We start from the raw sequence: 19,521 nt of genomic DNA, 5'->3' as shown, positions 1-19,521 counted from the left end.
GCATGGAGATCTCCCAGAAATACAATTGATCTCCAAATGACCAAGAGCAGTCCCCCTGCAGAAAACGACAGCTTTGAACTATGATTTATACCAGGGGTGGAATTCTAGCAGGAGCTCCTTTGCCTATTAGGCCACACACCCCTGATGTAGCCAATCCTCCGAGACCTTACAAGGCTTTTATTTTTTTTTTGTAACCTCTTGGAGGATTTACTACATCAGGGAGGTGTGGCCTAATATGCAAAGGAGCTCCTGCTAGAATGCCACCCCTGATTTATACTCTGCTCAGGTCGCTCCTTTCCTCTTCTCAAGCCTTTCCCTCTCCACCCCCAAACCCTCAGGGATCTCCCAAATGACTTGAAACAGGGCACGGCGTATCAAGCAATGCAAAAGCCTTCCCGGGAGAACCAGCATTATCTTCTTTCTGCAGGGGATGAAAGTTAGAAGTCCATGCAGCAGCACCAAAACTACAGACAAATGTATCACGCTAGCGTAGAGTTGCCAAGTCCAATTCAAGAAATATCTGGGGACTTTGGGGGTGGAGCCAGGAGACATTAGGGGTGGAGCCAAGATCAAGGCTGAAACAAGCATCATTGAGCTCCAAAGGGAGTTCTGCCCATCACATTTAAAGGGACGGCACACCTTTTCAATTCCTTCCTTCCATAGGAAATAATAAAAGATAGGGGCACCTTTTTTGGGGCTCATAGAATTGGACCCCCCGGTCCATTCTTTTTGACACTTTGGGGGTATTTTGGGGAGAGGCACTGGATGCTAGGCTGAAAATCTGGTGCCTCTACCCCAAAAGACAGCCCCCCCCCCAGAGCCCCAGATACCCGCGGATCAATTCTCCATGATTTTCTATGGGAATAAATCTCCAGGGAATAATAGAGTTCCCAGCAGACATTTCCCTCCCCTCCCCCCGCTTTCTGGCGACCCTGAAGCGGGGGGAGGGCCTCCAAACCGGGGGATCCCCTGCCCCCACCTGGGGATTGGCGACCCTACACTAGCGGCATCATAGCTTCACAACCGAAAAAAAACTGCCTCTCCTCCTCCTTGCATGGGGTCTCCCTGTGCCGCTGTGTCATCCGTCTCTCTCCTTTACCCTTCCCAACCTTCCCCGTTTTGTCATTTCCGATCACTTTTCGGTTGGGTCGGGTTCCGTTCTCCCCGATTCTACGCTTTCCCTTCGGTTGGGTTTTTTTTTTTTTAATCGATGTCCTGTTGCAAAGGGGAACTGTCGGGACTGTCTGCTAGCCGCTGTATTTGTGTCGGACTCAAGGGGGCCAGAGGGAGGGCATGCCTCGGATGGAAACAAAAGAGGGGTGGCGGAAGACCTTTCAAATGATTGGACGGCCACCGCTGAAGAACTGCCAATCCTGCTTTGATCTGATGAAGGGAATGTTGACTCTCTGAAGCCCCCCTGCCGAAAAGAAAACCCTTGTTGGTCTCCAAAGCGCTACTGGATTCGAGTCTAGCTGTTTGGAGCCCTACTGTCAGCCCAAAGAGGGGTCTGTATCCCTGGTGCTTCACATGAGTGTGGACAGCTAGGTCTTTTTTGATCTCCAAATGACCGAGAGCAGTCCCCCTGCAGAAAATGACAGCTTTGAACTAGGATTTATACCAGGGGTGGAATTCTAGCAGGAGCTCCTTTGCATATTAGGCCGCACCCCTCTTATGTAGCCCATCCTCCAAGAGCTTGTAGGGCTTTTCTTACGGGGCCTACTGTAAACTCTTGGAGGATTGGTTACAACAGATCAGGGTTGGGATGCTATCATGAGCTCCTTTGCATATTAGGCCACACACCCCTAATGTTGCCAATCCTCCAAGAGCTTACAAAAAAGAGCCCTGTAAGCTCTTGGAGGATTGGCTACATCAGGGGTATGTGGCCTAATATGCAAAGGAGCTCCTGCTAGAATTCCACCCCTGGGTGGAAGGCAGCTTTGTGCGTTCAAGGCCCTGTAAGCTCTTGGAGGATTGGCTACATCAGGGGCGTGTGGCCTAATATGCAAAGGAGCTCCTGCTAGAATTCCACCCCTGGTGGAAGGCAGCTTTGTGTGTTCAAGGCCCTGTAAGCTCTTGGAGGATTGGCTACATCAGGGGCGTGTGGCCTAATATGCAAAGGAGCTCCTGTTACAAAAAAAGCTCTGACCTTGGGCCAGTCACAAATCTCACAGGAGCAGTTCTCTCAGAACCCAGAGTGGAATTCTAGCAGGAGCTCCTTTGTATATTAGGCCACACTCCCTGATGTAGCCAGTCTGTCAAGAGCTTACAGAAAAGAGTCTTGTAAGCTCTTGGAGGATTGGCTGCATCAGGGGGGTTTGGCCTAATATGCAAAGGAGCTTCTGCTGAAATTCCACCTCTGCTCAGAACTCTCTCAGCCTCAACTACCTCACAGGATATCTGTTGTGGCGAGAGGAAGGGAAGGAGATTGTAAGCCACTCTGAGAGTCCGAGCTAAGGGCAGGGTATGAACTCGGTCTCCTCCACCTCTGTTTTAGTATAACAAAAAAAGAGCCCTGTAAGCTCTTGGAGGATTGGCTGCATCATCAGGGGGTGTGGCCTAATATGCAAAGAAGTTCCTGCTACAAAAAAAAAAGCCCTGCTGACAGCATAGAGCTGTCTTTGAGAGTTTCCCAATCGCTTCTCCCTGCTATGGAAAGGAGTGCCCTCTGCCCTGCTATGGTGAAGGGTTTGAGCTAGGATCTGAGACTCGGGGGGGGGGGGTTCTTACCAATTGCTGCCACCACTCTGGGCTAAGGGTCTCCCTTAGGGTTGCCAAGTCCAATTCATGAAATATCTGGGGACTTTGGGGGTGGAGCCAGGAGACTTTGGGGGTAGAGCCAGGAGACAATGGGGGTGGAGCCAGGAACAAGGGTGTGATAAGCATAACTGAACTCCAAAGGGAGTTCTGGCCATCACATTGAAAGGGACAGCACACCTTTTTAAATGCCTTCCTTCCATAGGAAATAATGAAGGATAGGGGCACCTTCTTTTGGCGCTCATAGAATTGGAGCCCCCGGTCCAATCGTTTTGAAGCTTGGCGGGTACTTTGGGGAGAGGCACTAGATGCTATACAGAAAATTTGGTGCCTCTACCTCAAAATCAGCCCTCCCAGAGCCCCCGATACCTCCAGATCAATTCCCCATTATACTCTATGAGAATCGATCTCCACATAGGGAATAATGGGCCCAGCAGACATTTCCCTCCCCCTCCCACCACCCCGTTTCTGGTGACTCTGAAGCGAGGGATTGGCCTCTCTACTCACAAGTTGCTGCCAACTTCTTCCAAGTAACACAGACACACCATCCCAAGAGGAAGCCTTTCAATCGGAGACTGAAGCCTCTGGAGGTGGAAAGTCACATGGTGGCTGTGGGGGCGGGGCTTCCCCCACCGGCCAGCTGACTGGGGGCGGGAGGGAGCCTGGGAAAGTGGGAGAACCCCCGCTGGGACCTGGGGATTGGCAAGCCTAGACCAGGCAGAGTGAACAACAACAACAAAAGGTTTATTTTAGTGCAATATAAATGAACAAGGTGCATTAACCAGTTAAAGGGTGAAGGGGAAATAAATAAAAGCCCTAATGCGTCTATCTCTACAGTCCCTACAATAATACTACATTTACCCCCCACCCCTTGGGTAAGGGCCTTTCCCCTGCTTCCAGCCCTCCAGGCAACAGCCTGCCTCCAGCTAAGCCTTCCAGGGAAAGAACACTCACATCCTGGGCTTGGCCTTTATATTCTCTTCCCAGGCCCCACCCCTCTCTGGGCCTGTTTCCCTCCAAACCCCTTGCTGCCCAATCAGAGGGACAGAGGGGATCCTGGGAGATGTAGACTTTTCCCAATAACTCCAAAGCAGGCTTTCCTGGGGCCTGCAGGCCTCGCTAGACCCAGGATCATGACATGCGTGAAAAAAGCAGATAGTGTGAAGTCCGACGGAAGCCCCGCAGAGAAGGGAAGCGTGAGAGTGGCATAAGGCTAGCGAGGAATCGGTCCAAGTTCGAATCCTCACTCTGACACGGAGGCTCGCTCAGTGACCTTGGGCCACTCACACTCTTTCAGCCTAACCTGCCACACAGGGCGGTTGTGAGGATAAAATGGAGGAGAGGAGAAAGGTGTCAGCTGCTTTGAGTCCCCATTGGGGAGAAAGGCAGAATAGAAATTCAGTAAATCAATAAAATAAGTATGTGCGAGCAAATGGTACAGGGAGGTGTCATTTGCTTCTGGCCATCCTGTGTGGAGACATGCTCTTTCATGGGTCCACATGATGTCGGCCAGTGACTTTCCATCTCCCCCAGGCGAAAAGACTCCATTTATTTCACAAAAGAAGATGCTAAGAGGCAATTTGCATTAGCCAACCTGGATTTGCAAGCCATGTTTGCACATGAGAGGAGATGTGCATTACTGCTTCCATGAGCGAGCACGCACACGCACCCATCCCCAGTGAGCTCTTGCTTATGGAAGCTATATTTTCCCTGAGTAGAATCATAGAGTTGGAGGGGATCTCCAGGGTCATCTAGTCCAGCCCCTGCACAATGCAGGCAACTCATAAATAAGGGTAGTCCCCTGTGCAAGCACCAGTCGTTTCCGACTCTGGGGTGATGTTGCTTTCACAACGTTTTCACAGCAGACTTTTTACGGGGTGGTTTGCCGTTGCCTTCCCCAGTCACCTACGCTTTCCCCTCCAGCAAGCTGGGGACTCATTTTACAAACCTCGGAAGGATGGAAGGCTGAGTCAACCTGAGCCGGCTACCTGAAACCAGCTTCCACAGGGATCGAACTCAGGTCATGAGCAGAGAGTTCAGACTGCAGTACTGCAGCTTTACCACTTTGCGCCACGGGGCAAAGACCTCCCCCTAAATTCACAGGATCTTCCTTGCTGTCCGATGGCCATCTAGCCTCTGTTTAAATTAGTTTAAGAGTAGTCATGCCTTGTTATATTGCCCATATAAGCAGCCCACTCTCCTAAGTAGTTATTTCTCCAAATTAAAGCTAATTCCTCACTGGCATTTGCGCCACCCCTGCTCTCCTCCCTGTGCCAGCTCAGGCTATGGATTCCCCACTAGCTGCTCCGTGGGCGGTTCCATTTGCTGCGACAGGAATGGCAAGAAGCCCCGAAGCTGTGTAGCAACTGGTGGGGAATTGATGGCTTGTGCCGATGCAAGGAGACACACAGAGGCGGAGCAAATGCTGGAGAGGAATCCGTCTTAGACGAAGTAATAAAGTCCGGGAGGATTCCCGTCTCCACTTCCCTCCGCATAGGGAGATTTTACTATGACTTTTAGTCACCATCTGGAACAATCCACACGCCGAAAAACTAGGTGGCAAAGAAGACGTGACGCCGTTTTTCACCTCACGCTGTTTGCGTATTTGACAAGCTAGACTTTAGAGCAGTTGCGAGAGCACACAAATATACCGCTAAAAGGGGGGGGCAGAGAAGCGGGGTTCCGCCTTGGGCTCAGGAACCCCTAGAGTCAGGCCTGCTTGAGAGCAAAAAAAGAAGAAGCTCTTTGTCACCAAACCATGCTCGTCTACAGTCATCCTGTTGACAGGTTGGAAACTGTTCTGTCTCCTTTTTGTATGTAGCGGAAGTAATTGGCGCATAGTCCTTTAGGATCAGGAGGTTCCTGGGCAGAAACCCTTTGACCGGATACAGCACTACAGCCAGAATAAACTCAACCGTCCCCTCTTCTCTTCCATCTCACAGGGCGTCGCTGTGGAGCTCCTGTGTGGTCCTCCCGCTTCTGGCCTTGACGTGGATGTCGGCGGTGCTGGCCATCACAGACCGGCGGTCCGCCCTCTTCCAGATCCTCTTTGCGGTCTTTGACTCCTTAGAGGGCTTTGTCATTGTGATGGTCCATTGCATCCTGCGGAGAGAGGTGGGCACCCTGAGGGTTTATAGGTAAAACTTCAGCCGAGCTAGATTCTTGACGTACTTAAGAGACTGTCGCCCTGTTCTCTAGTTACAGCGAATGCACGAAAAATCCGCGTACAGTTTCCACTCGGTTTTTCCCTTTGTGTTCGCGCTGAGTTCCATTCTCATGTTCCATTCGACGCATGTACAGCTGAATGTGTGAATTGAATCCCACACACCACCACCCCAAATACTGGTCCCTGCTTTCATTTCTAAAGTGAATGCATGTTGGCTCTTTTGTGCAAACAGACGTATGCTCATACATGCAGAATGTACGTGCGTTCACTGTAATGTGTGAACAGGACTTCGTATTTTACATTCATGAAAGCATATAACTGCTGGGTGGGGGAATGAGCTCGAGATCCGTAAAGATCCTTTTGTCGACTGCTCCTACTGTTTCCTTACTTCGCTCTGTAAGCCACTGCCTTCTGCTTGCATGTAGTTTAATTGAATTGATTACAACGATTTATTCCCCCTCTTTTCTTCCCAAGAAACAGGCTGCCAGGTTGTATAACAGCAGCTGAGTTGCGGGTTGTGGGATTTTGAATATGGAAATCAAAAACTTCTTAATTGCAAAAAAAAAAGGATCATTTTTTAAATTTCCGCAGACCGTTGCTGTTTCCTCCAGTTAAGGGGGTGAACTGAAGAAAAGTTACTACTATCTGGAATGTGTTATCAATGCCAGCGATAGAAACCGATTTTGCGCTAGGGCTTGTTCCAAGTGGCGAGCCCTTTTGCTCCCGGGGCTTCTCTGCATTTCCGTGCAAGTTGCCCTGGAGCTCTGAGTTGGCGTGACATTCTCCCGCAGCAGGTGAAAAGCCCTATGGCATCCATGTCAAACCAGCCTCAATTATAGAAAATTCAAAAATTTGATATAACATAATTCACTTGTAAGATAATATGATGCTATGCAAAGTGCAAATATAAGCCACACTCAAACGTAAAGTCCATCTACTTATAGTTGACAGTCTATCCAGTCTATCCAGAGGAGAGCCAGTTTGGTGTAGTGGTTAAGTGTGCATACTCTTGTCTGGGAGAACTGGGTTTGATTCCCCACTCCTCCTCCACTTGTACCTGCTAGCATGGCTTTGGGTCAGCCGTAGCTCTGGCAGAGGTTGTCCTTGAAAGGGCAGCTGCTGGGAGAGCCCTCTCCAGTCCCACCCACCTCACAGAGTGTCTGTTGTGGGGGAGGAAGGGAAAGGAGATTGTGAGCCTCTCTGAGACTCTTCGGAATGGAGGGCGGGATATAAATCCAATATCTTCATCTACCTCACAGGGTGTCTGTTGTGGGGGAGGAAGGGAAAGGAGATTGTGAGCCACTCTGAGACTCTTCGGAGTGGAGGGCAGGATATAAATCCAATATCTTCATCTACCTCACAGGGTGTCTGTTGTGGGGGGGGGGGGAGTTAAAGGAAATTGTGAGTTGCTCTGAGACTCTTCGGAGTGGAGGGCAGGATATAAATCCAATATCTTCTTATCCTTTGAAACTGGAACTCCGGGATGTGGTATGGTGAGCCGTGAGAATAGAGTCCGATGCTCCAAATCTTCTTTTGAAAGTTGGAAGCAGCAAGGCACATGATCACAAAGATAGCTGCTTCCAACGTTTACACCAGCTAAAAGAAGATTTGGAGCATTGGACTCTATTCTCACGGCTCACCATACCACATCCCGGAGTTCCAGTTTCAAACTATAAGTCAACTATAAGCAGATGGACTTTATGTTTGGGTGTGGCTTATATTTGCACTTTGCATAGCATCGTATTATCTTACGAGTGAATTTTGTTATCTCAAATATTTTAATTTTCTACAATCGAGGGCGGTTTGACGTGGATGCCTTAGGGCTTTTCACCTGCTCCAATTTCCACGTTACTCTTTTTGGTCGCTATATTCTCCCGCGGATCCTGCTTGCTGCAGAAGAGCACCGCACCGACTCGCAGCTCCAGGATAACTTAGGCGGAAATAGAAGCCCCGGCTCTCCACCCGGAATAAGTCTAGTGCAAAATCGGTCAGAATCTAATTCTATCACTTTGCAATCAATGGATCCAAGACCAGAGAAAGTCGGCATAGGATTGCATTGGGTAGATGGATCCATTTCCAGCGTTGTCCCCTCAGTCCCGTTCCCTTCAAACTAGTGAGATCTGTTTCTGTATATATATCCTTTTTGCCTGGCTCTTTTAAAAATGGTCTTAACGATTGTATGTTTGACCCGCCCCCCCCCTTCCCCCGTGTCAAAACTATATGCCGCCCTCAATGTACTCAACCTGCTATGTCCATCGATTTCCTTCCTCACGCAACGTCCTTCTTTAGGTACAAGATGCCGTCAAATGTCGAGTGGTGGACCGCCAAGAAGAAGGAAATGGCGATTCTGGGGGGTCATTTCAGAATGGACATGCTCAGTTAATGGTAGGCTGAAGAGCCTCTTGCTCTAAAGACAGCTTAAAAGTCACGGGAACCCCCTCTTGACTCCCACCCCCATAGGTCTCTGAAGCACGCATGCCATAGGGGAAAGCACACAGCGTCAGCAACACACAGCCCCACACTCCCGCTTAGCCCGGTACATCTCCTTTCCCGAACCGTTTTTCACGATTATTCTTCACGGCTGCAGCCTCACCCTTGGAGTGGGAAACACCACCTTGCCTCTAAGTCTTCTCATCAGGGCTTTTTTTGTAGCAGGAACCCCTTTGCCTATTAGGCCACACACCCCTGATGTAGCCAATCCGCCAAGAGCTAACAGGGCTCTTCTTACAGAGCCTACTGTAAGCTCCAGGAGGATTGGCTACAGCAGGGAGGTGTGGCCTAATATGCAAAGGTAGGGCTGAAATTCTAGCAGGAGCTCCTTGACGTATTAGGCCACACACCCCTGATGCAGCCAATCCCCCAAGAGCTTGGAATGCTAGCAAGAGCTCCTTTGCATATTAGGCCACACACCCCTGATGGAGCCAAGCCTCCAAGAGCTTGGAATTCTAGCAAGAGCTCCTTTGCATATTAGGCCACACACCCCTGATGGAGCCAATCCTCCAAGAGCTTGGAATTCTAGCAAGAGCTCCTTTGCATATTAGGCCACACACCCCTGATGTAGCCAATCCTCCAAGAGCTTGGAATTCTAGCAGGAGCTCCTTTGCATATTAGGCCACACACCCCTGATGTAGCCAGTCCTCCAAGAGCTTACAGGGCTCTTCTTACAGGGCCTACTGTAAGCTCCAGGAGGATTGGCTACATCAGGGTGCGTGTGGCCTAATAGGCAAAGGAGATCCTGCTACAAAAAAAAGCCTTGTAAAATTCATATATTTTAATTGGTGGATTGTCAGAGGAAATGGGTTCTAGAAGGTGAGCTCCTCTGCAGAATATCTGAGCCTCGATTGTGGTCCTGGTTGTCACCAACGTTCCCTTAAATGTTGCAACCTAAACGAGTGGAACTTCTAACATGTTTCAGGTGGGTAGCAGGCCCAGATCCAGGACTTTTTTTGGTAGCAGGAACTCCTTTGCATATTAGGCCCCACCCCCTGATGTAGCCAATCCTCCAAGAGTTGACAGTAGGCCCCTGTAAGAAGAGCCCTGTAAACTTTTGGACAGTGCCGGATTAAACTCTGTGCAGGCCCCGAGGCAGTGAAAATCTTGGCCCCTCCCCTCACAAATTATCTCAGAGCTGCAGCGCCTGCCTCACTGCCTGCAGCCCCCAGTTTGGTGTGGAGAGCCAGTTTGGTGTAGTGGTTAAGTGTGCAGACTCTTATCTGGGAGAACCGGGTTTGATTCCCCACTCCTCCACTTGCACCTGCTGGAATGGCCTTGGGTCAGCCAGAGCTCTGGCAGAGGTTGTCCTTGAAAGGGCAGCTGCTGTGAGAGCCCTCTCCAGCCCCACCCACCTCACAGGGTGTCTGTTGTGGGGGAGGAAGATAAAGGAGATTGTGAACCGCTCTGAGACTCTTCAGAGTGTAGGGCGGGATATAAATCCAATATCTTCTTCTTCTTCTTCCCAGTAAAGGTAAAGGTAAAGGCAGTCCCCTGTGCAAGCACCAGTCGTTTACGGCAGACTTTTTACGGGGTGGTTTGCCATTGGCTTCCCCAGTCATCTACACTTTCCCCCCCAGCAAGCTGGGGACTCATTTGACTGACCTCGGAAAGATGGAAGGCTGAGTCAACCTGAAGCCGGCTACCTGAACCAGCTTCCGCTGGGATCGAACTCACATCGTGAGCAGAGGGCTCCGACTGCAGTACTGCAGCTTTACCACTCTGAGCCACGGGGCTCTCTGCAGCCTTCAGGCACCTTCAGGCACCTTCTCAGGCACCACACCTTCCCTTTAATGAAGCTGTGGGGGAGAAGTAGAGAAAGGCAAACTTGGAGACGATGCCAGCAGCCACCTCAGGCAAGTCGGGCAAAGAACGGCTCAGTTGCTGGCTGCGTTTGCAGACTTTCAAGGGCTGCAAGCAGGAGGGAAACGGGGGGAGGGGGGTGGAATCCGGTTCGGGGCCCTTAAAGGTATGGGGGCCCATAGGCTAGTGCCTAATTTGCCTAATTGTTAATCCGGCCCTGCTCTTGGGTGATTGGCTCCATCAGGGGTATGTGGCCTAATAGGCAAAGGAGCTCCTGCTACAAAAAAGGCCCTGCTTCTCAGGATTGCAGACTGGTTGTCAAATGAGGTTTTTCATTTTGGCTCAATTGCCCTTTGCTTGGCCCAGCCTAAGCTTTTGAGATGACAGGCAGAAAAAATGTCAATCCGAGGGACCAGCCCCTTGGTGGGCGCGATACAGTGAATCTCACTGCAGCAAGCGGGAGATGCGCGGAATCCTGGCTTTGAATGAAACGTGTGTTTGGAAGGGCACCCAAATGCACTTTCTGTGTCTCCCTTTTGCCCCTGTCTCATTAGCTTGCACAAGAATCGGCCTTCACATCCAGCTTCATAAATGTAACGAACCCCATTGCGCTATCCTCAAGGCAGATATTAATTGTGTGCTCAAGGTAGAATTACAGTATCTGGACTAGAAATCCAGCTCATTGGATCCCTGCTATTGAGAGTCCCCAAAACGTTTGCCTCCCAACAGTTCTCTGGTTTATGACTGGGGTTTGTGATGGGTGTTATTTTTTTTTTTGTTGTTGCCCTGCAAGACTCAGAAGTGTTGGCTTGGTGGCCCCCTGCCTTTCTCTTCCCCCCTCCACCCGGTTGACCGCACCCCCCCCCCTCTGTTTTCTCTGTCTTTCAGACCGATTTCGAGAAGGACGTGGATATGGCTTGTAGATCAGGTGAGCACATCACAGGTGAGGACTCGGCAAGTGACCTGGTTTGGGGATTGAACTTGACCTCTCTTTTTTTTTCCAATTTACAAAAAAACAAATGTATCCTGTTTTGCTGTTTTGCTGTCTGAGCTGTTCCTTGCTTGCTCTGCCCCCCGAAGGGCTCCCAGCTCTGCCCACTTCCTGTCTGCCAGCTCTCCTTCTCCCGTTTTCCTCTACAAGTAGGGTGTTAGCGAAAGCCAAGGATGGGCTTTGTTTTGGCACATTTTTTTTTTACAAGATTCAGCTATGATTGAAGGGTCAACAGCACCAAACTTAAAACTTATAGCTTGCCGCGGGAGAATATAGCAATCAAAAAAGAGTAACGTGGAAATTGGAGCAGGTGAAAAGCCCTAAGGCATCCGCCCTCAATTGTAGAAAATTCAAATATTTGAGATAACAAAATTCCCTCGTAAGATAATACGATGCTATGCAAAGTGCAAATATAAGTCACACCCGAATGTAAAGTCCATCTACTTATAGTTGACAATCTATCCTTTGAAACTGGAACTCCGGGATGTGGTATGGTGAGCCGTGAGAATAGAGTCTAATGCTCCAAATTGTCTTTTAGCCAGTATAAACGTTGGAAGCAGCAATCTTTGCGATCTTGTGCCTTATATTTGCACTTTGCATAGCATCGTATTACCTTACGAGTGAATTTGTTATATCAAATATTTGAATTTTCTACAATTTTCACACACATTGTGAGACTCTCAAAGCCCCCACCAGCCTGTCAGTTGGCTTGGAGAAGGTATTTGTCAAGCCAAGCCAGCCAGCGGCTTGGAGAATGTATTTAAAGTTGCTTTCTTTCCACCTCCCACCTCCTTCCCCCATCTATTTGTCTGTCTTCCTTCCTTCCTCCCTCCCTCCCATCTCTCAAACATCTGCCATTCATGTCTATGCAACTCACAAAAATCTGACATTTATTCTATGTGGCTCTTACGTTAAGCAAGTTTGACCACCCCTGTTACAGCACATCCACCTTCATTCACCTGCCTGCCTCACTCACGTATCAAATGGAATTGGGAGGATACTGGTTATATCTAAAAGGCCGTGTGGGTGAAGGAAACAGAACTCTTCTCTGCCATCAACCCCCACTCCCCATTCTTTGGAGCCAGATCAGGAAAACATTCCTGGAGATGATGGGGCACACGGACATGTGAAGCTGCCTTTCTACTGAATAAGACCCTTGGTCCGTTGTCTACTCAGAATGACAGTGACTCTCCAAGGTCTCAAGCTAAGGTCTTTCACATCATCTACTGTCTGGGGATTAGATACATTCATGCAGGATAAGGCTAGTTTGGATAACAGAGCCAGTTTGGTGTAGTAAGAGCCCCGCGTTTCAGAGTGTTAAAGCTGCAGTACTGCAATCCTAAGCTCTGCTCACGACCTGAGTTCGATCCCCGGCGGTAGCTGGGTTTTCAGGTAGCCGGCTCGAGGTTGACTCAGCCTTCCATCCTTCTGAGGTCGGTAAAATGAGTCCACAGCTTGCTGGGGGGGAAAGCATTGATGACTGGGGAAGGCAATGGCAAACCACCCCGTAAAAAGTCTGCTGTGAAAACGTTGTGAAAGCAACGTCACCCCAGAGTCGGAAACGACTGGCGCTTGCACAGGGGACCTTTCCTTTCCTTCCTTGGTGTAGTGGTTAAGTGTGCAGACTCTTATCTGGGAGAACCGGGTTTGATTCCCCTCTCCTCCACTTGCAGCTGCTGGAATGGCCTTTGGTCAGCCAGAGCTCTGGCAGAGGTTGTCCTTGAAAGGACAGCTGCTGGGAGAGCCCTCTCCAGCCTCACCCACCTCACAGGGTGTCTGTTGTGTGTGGAGGGGAGAAGATATAGGAGATTGTAAGCCACTCTGAGGCTCTGATTCAGAGAGAAGGGCGGGTTATAAATCTGCAGTCTTCTTCTTCTTCTATCCATGGCTAGTAGCTATGGTGACTGAGGGGAAGCTCCACATTCAGGGGCACTAAATCCCAGAGCCTGAAGGCAACATCAGAGCAAGGTCCCAGCCATGTTGGCCCTCCAGAGGAACTGGCTGGACGCTATGTGAGACAGGAGGCTGGACTAGATGGACCCTCCCTGGTCTGACCCAGCAGGGTTCTTCTGATGTTCTTCTCAGGGAAAGGCTTCGGCCTCTCTGCCCTGTTGTTGGCCCTCCAGAGGAACTTGTAGATCACTGTGTGAGGCAGGAGGCTGGACTGGATGGACCACTGGTCTGATCCAGCAGAGCACTTCTTATGTTCTCGTCAGGGTAAGGCCTCAGGTTCTATGCCCTGTTGCTGGACCTCCAGAGGAACTGGTTGGCCACAGTGTGAGGCAAGATGCTGGTCTAGATGGACCCTCTCTGCTCTGATCCAGCAGGGCTCTTCTGATGGTCTTATCAGGGGAAGTCTTTGGCCTCCCTGCCCTGTTGCTGGACCTCCAGAGGAACTGGTTGGCCACTGTGTGAGCCTGGATGCTGGGCTAGATGGACCATTGATCTGATCCAGTAGGGCTCTTCTGATGTCCTTGTGTTTAAAACTCCCCTCACGGTTCACTCGGGATTGCCTGCACTTGGGGAGACAGTGTGTGGACTGCTTTCCACCCACCTTGCCTCTTTTGCGTCCCTCTTGCTCTCTCGAAACCCACATCCTCAGGCCTCTGCATGGCCCTGCAGACATGAATGGGCCACCAGTCTCAGCAGCAGCTCAACAGGAGGTCCCGCCTCAGACCCCCTTCCCCAGCCGTCACTGCCCTGTCCTGCCTTCCCCCAAAAAACCCCAAGGACTCCCCATTCTCAATCTCTGAGTGTCTTTAGGCCCATCTGGCAAGCCATACATGACCTACAGAGCTTCCTGAACCATTGTGAGATCCCTCTAGCATGAATTTTAGAAGACCTTCTGGGCATGCATGGTCTACTGCCCTGTTTTGAAGCATGAGAGGGAAACGAGGAGGGAAGGGCCCTTGGCTACTCCTGTGGCAGGGGAGAGAGGCAGAGCTGAGAGGGAAAGCGATGGAGGTGAGGGCTAAATGCTTGCGGTGGCAGAAGAAAAGGAGCTAGTGCTTGTCCCCGCCTTGGAGATCTGCCTCTGGGTCCACCACTTCCCCATGCCTCTTTAGAGAGCCAGCCCTGACCCTTACGCCTCCCTTCCCCATGCCTCTTTAGAGAGCCAACCCTGACCCTTATGCCGCCCTGTCCGTGCTTGAAGAGACTGCCGTTATGGACTGCTGCCAGCAAGAACCCAGTAAACGCTGCCTGTCCCTTCCTCTGGTGCTCTGCTCTTCTGCATCCTAGGCTCATAGGGTTGCCAAGTCCAATTCAATATCTGGGGACTTTGGGGGTGGAGCCAGGAGACATTGAGGTTGAGCCAGAAGACACTGGGGGTGGAGCCAGGAGACTTTGGGGGTAGAGTCAGGAGACATTGGGGTAAGACCAGAAGACGCTTGGGGTGGAGCCAGGAGATGTTGGGGTGGAGCCAGAAGACGCTGGGGGTGGAGCCAGGAGCAAGGGTGAGACAAGCGCGATTGAACTCCAAAGGGAGTGCTGGCCATCACATTTAAAGGGACCACGCACCTTTGAAATGCCTTCCTTCCATAGGAAATCATGAAGGATAGGGGCACCTTTCTATTTTATTTATTTATTTATTTTTATTTACTTTAGATTTGTATCCTGCCCTCTCCGCAAGCAGACGCAGGGCGGCTAGCAGTCGTTTTCAAAACAGCAATATCAGATGACAGTTTTAAAAACGTTAACCCCTAAGAGAATTAAGCAATTAAAACGACGTAGCTAGCGCTACGCGGGAAGAAACTATATTGGCCAATCACAGTTTTCATTCTTCGCATTCTAGTTATATTGCTATTGTAATTTCTTTTGGGTCTCATTGGACTCCCCCACCCCAGTCCAAACATTTTGAATCCTGGAGGGTATTTTGGGGAGAGGCACTGGATGCTATGCTGAAAATGTGCTGCCTCTACTTCAAACAACAGCTCCCCCAGAGCCCCAGATACCCATGGATTAATTTTCCGTTATACCCTATGGGAATCGGTCTCCATAAGGAATAATGGAGTGCCCAGTAGACATTCTCCCCCCCCCCCCCGCTTTCTGATGATCCTGAAGCGGGGGGAGGGCCTCCAAACCGGGGGATTGCCTGTCCACATCTGGGGATTGTGCAACAGGAAAAAAGTCACACTGATAAGTGAACAAAGGAAAGCAACAGCTCCATGTATAGAGTACCTCTTCTCCAATATGAAATATTCACAAAAAATGTCCAATAAAGATGCCTTCTCCAATTAAGAACCTAAGAGAAGCCATGTTGGATCAGGCCAATGGCCCCTCCAGTCCAACACTCTGTGTCACACATAAGAACATAAGAGAAGCCATGTTGGATCAGGCTGGCCCATTCAGTTTTGTGCCACACATAAGAACCTAAGAGAAGCCATGTTGGATCAGGCCAATCGCCCATCCAGTCCAACACTCTGTATCACACAGTGGCCAATATGTGTGTGTGTGTGTATACAGTATACATACACACACACATACATATACACACACACATTCATATACACACACACACACATGTATATATATATATACACACAAACTGTGGCTAATAGCCACTGATGGACCTCTGCTGCTCCATATTTTTATCCAATCCCCTCTTAAAGCTGGCTATGCTTGTAGTCGCCACCACCTCCTGTGGCAGTGAATTCCACATGTTAATCACCCTTTGGGTGAAGAAGTACTTCCTTTTATCCGTTTTAACCTGTCTGCTCAGCAATTTCATTGATCGCCCATGAGTTCTTGTATTGTGAGAAAGGGACGAAAGTATTTCTTTCTCCACTTTCTCCATCCCATGCATAATCTTGTAAACCTCTATCATGTCACCCCACAGTCGACGTTTCTCCAATTAATGTAGAAAATTCAATCTCTTTCCTCATATAAAAAAAATCATAAAAGAACCGGGTTTGATTCCCCACTCCTCCACTTGCACCTGCTAGCATGGCCTTGGGTCAGCCAGAGCTCTGGCAGAGGTTGTTCTTGAAAGGGCAGCTGCTGGGAGTGCCCTCTCCAGCCCCACCCACCTCACAGGGTGTCTGTTGTGGTGGGGGGGGGGAGGTAAAGGAGATTGTGAGCCGCTCTGAGAGTGTTTGGAGTGGAGGGCAGGATATAAATCCAATATCTTCATCTACCTCACGAGGTGTCTGTTGTGGGGGGGGGGGAAGGTAAAGGAGATTGTGAGCCGCTCTGAGACTCTTCGGAGTGGAGGGCGGGATATAAATCCAATATCTTCATCTACCTCACAGGGTGTCTGCTGTGGGTGGGGGAAGGTAAAGGAGATTGTGAGCCGCTCTGAGACTCTTCGGAGTGAAGGGCGGGATATAAATCCAATCTCTTCTTCTATACACGGAGCTGTTGCTTTCCTTTATTCACACCTAGGGATTGGCAACCCTATCGACGGCTCACCTTTGACATTCCGTAGCTTTCCCAAGACCCTCTCCTGCTTCTGGGCAAGTACACCCCTGGCTCGCTCAGACCCTGCCTCAGATTCCAATCTTCCAAACCAGGATCTCTCTGAGGGAGCGATTCAAAATAAGTCTCTCTGTGCTGCCTGACAAAATCGCTTTTATTTACCTTCCTGGCTTTCTCGTGCTTCCTGCTCTCTGTCTCTCTTTTCTGTCTGTTTGCATCTCATGACCCGTTACCGTCATCAGGGATGCCACACGCCGTATGTGACTGGGAAACCTTGTCACAAAGCCATGGCCGATAACAGATTGCAGATGACTGTTTGTGTGCGAAGTGTACCCTGTGGAGATTAGGGATACTTCCCGAACTCTCTGCATCCCACTTTTTTCTTCTTGGTATTTGGGACTCTGAATTGTATGTAATTCTTAATCGGTACATCTGGATCTTGTGCACTGATAAGACGTCACACAAAGAGAATCTGGGCACGGCCACTTATGCAATCACCTCCGAACAGATTTTTTTTTTAACACTGTTAAATCAATGTACACATTGGTAATGCAGAACCTGGGGGTGGGGGGTGGGGTGGGGAGACAACACAAAAATGCTAAAGGAGGGGCGGCCAAACAAAGGCTCGGGAACCACGTGTTTAATTGCAGTATTCCAGATAGACTGGTGTGCATACATGGTCAGAGCTTTTTTCCACAGCAGGAACTCCTTTGCATATTAGGCCACACCCCCGTGAAGTAGTCAATCCTCCTGGAGCTTACAGTAGGCCCTGTACAAAGAGCCCTGTAAGCTGTTGGAGGATTGGCTACATATTAGGAGTGTGGCCTAATATGTAAAGGACAGCACCAAAACGTAGATCTTATAGCACAGGGGCGGCCAAACTGTGGCTTGTGTGGCTCTTGAAGTCCTCATCATCCCATCAGCTGGCTTGGAGAAGACATTGCTCTCTTTAAATTACTTCTGCAAGCCAAGCCAGCTGGCAGCTTGGAGAATGCATTTAAAGTTAAAGGTGCTTTTCTTCCTTCCTTCCTTCCTTCCTTCCTTCCTTCCTTCCTTCCTTCCTTCCTTCCTTCCTTCCTTCCTTCCTTCCTTCCTTCCTTCCTTCCTTCCTTCCTCCCTCCCTCCCTCCCTCCCTCCCTCCCCCCTCCTTCCTTCCTTCCCTCCCTCCTTCCTTCCTTTTTCCTTCCTTCCTTCCTTCCTTCCTTCCTTCCTTCCTTCCTTCCTTCCTTCCTTCCCTCCCTCCTTCCTTCCATCCTTCCTCCCTCCTTCCTTTCTTGCTTCCCTCCCAACCTCCTTCCTTCCTTCCCTCCCTCCTTTCTTCCTTCCCTCCTGCCCTCCTTCCTTCCTTCCTTCCTTCCTTCCTTCCTTCCTTCCTTCCTTCCTTCCTTCCTTCCTTCCTTCCTTCCTTCCTTCCTTCCTTCCTCACTCCCTCCCTCTTGTGGCTTTCAAACTTCTAACTTTCATTCTGTAAACAGACAGACAGAATTAGAGATATACCAGAGTGTCTGAAACCCCAAAACTGCTGCTTCAGAGTTGTTTTTCTTTGCACTATTTTCATTGCAAGATTGCAATGAAAAATAACTCTGAAGTGCCACGTTAGGGGTTTTGAATTACCTGATCTTCTCCTTGATATCTAAAGATGTACGCATGCACAAAAGAGTTGATACCCAGAATTAAACTTTGTTGGTCTTAACGGTGCCCCCGGACTCAAAATTTTGCTCTAGGAACTATTGCAATATTTTAATTGCAATATTCCAGATAAACTGGCGTGCATATGTATTTAACTGTGATCAGAGCTTTTTTTTATAGCAGGAACTCCTTTTCATATTAGGCCACACCCCCATGAAGTAGCCAATCCTCCTGGAGCTTACAGTAGGCCCTGTATGAAGAGCCCAGTAAGCCGTTGGAGGATTGGCTACATCTGTGCTACATCTAATATGCACAGGAGTTCCTGCAATAAAAAAGCCGATTGTGATTTTGCCCACATATTCACATCCTTTTATCCCTCTTCAACATCACTGGAGCACAGGTCCATCAGTGGCTATTAGCCACAGTGTATGTGTGTATATAACATTTTTTGCCACTGTGTGACACAGAGGGTTGGACTTGATGGGCCGTTGGCCTGATCCAACATGGCTTCTCTTATGTTCTTATGTGTACATTGACCTAACAGTGCAAGAAATCCGTTGGGAGGTAATTGTATAGATGACTGCAATGTGGATTGAAAGTGTATTCTTTAGTGTGTGTGAGAATACTCAGTTCCTTTAGTGAAAAGAAATCTAGATGCAATCACGCATTAAGATGTTGGGGGAGGCAGAGGTGCAATATATTATTAATGAAAATGTGCTCCTCACTTATGGAAAATGCCAAGCATCGATATTTCTCAATAATCAGTCTCTCGTTATTCAATTAAAAGTTGCTTTATTGTAGAAACTCCATAGCTTTGCCAAGGACAGAATCCTTGGACGTAGTGACGTATACAGACACACATAGATACTTTATAGGATAGCTTCAAAGAGTCACATAAAGATGCAATTTGAGTCATGGCTTCAAAGGTTACTACAAAGTATCTCTTTTACCACTTAGGAATGCAGGCTGTTACAAACATCTCCCTTTCTCACACTTTCTCTGAGAGCAGATGAGACCTGGCTGTGTGAATCTGTGGGAGAGGCACATCGCACGGTTCACAGCAAGGCTAACCTAAACATCCTTGGGCCAGATGGATTTATTACTTGCCCTAGGTTGTAAAAGAAGAAAGGGGGGGGGGGAGGAGATGGATAGGTTGGTGTTCTGCTCTTTGTCTTATGGACTATCATGGCACACAGAAACATGCATGCTTGAAAATGTACTACGTAAGTGGAAGGAGCCAGGGCTTTTTTTGTAGAAAAAGCCCAACAGGAAC

The 19,521-nt window shown here is 49.2% G+C and overlaps 1 protein-coding gene across 4 annotated transcripts in view; it reads left to right on the top strand.

The window, feature by feature from the left end:
- Positions 1-19,521, top strand: part of LOC132574922 (adhesion G protein-coupled receptor B1-like) — a 162,641-nt gene that overhangs the window by 105,963 nt on the left and 37,157 nt on the right. For 3 of the 4 annotated variants that reach the window (XM_060243176.1, XM_060243175.1, XM_060243179.1), the window contains 3 exons: positions 5,697-5,868; positions 8,210-8,305; positions 11,102-11,156. In XM_060243176.1, coding sequence (XP_060099159.1) covers positions 5,697-5,868; positions 8,210-8,305; positions 11,102-11,156 — 323 coding nt within the window. The remainder of the gene's footprint in view (positions 1-5,696; positions 5,869-8,209; positions 8,306-11,101; positions 11,157-19,521) is intronic. The other variant, XM_060243178.1, reaches the window with a different exon arrangement.

The sequence above is a fragment of the Heteronotia binoei genome, chromosome 7 (assembly GCF_032191835.1).
Source record: "Heteronotia binoei isolate CCM8104 ecotype False Entrance Well chromosome 7, APGP_CSIRO_Hbin_v1, whole genome shotgun sequence".
Classification (NCBI taxonomy): Eukaryota; Metazoa; Chordata; class Lepidosauria; order Squamata; family Gekkonidae; genus Heteronotia; species Heteronotia binoei.
The sequence above is the reverse complement of the archived record's forward strand: the minus strand, read 5'-3'. Positions and strand labels throughout refer to the sequence as shown.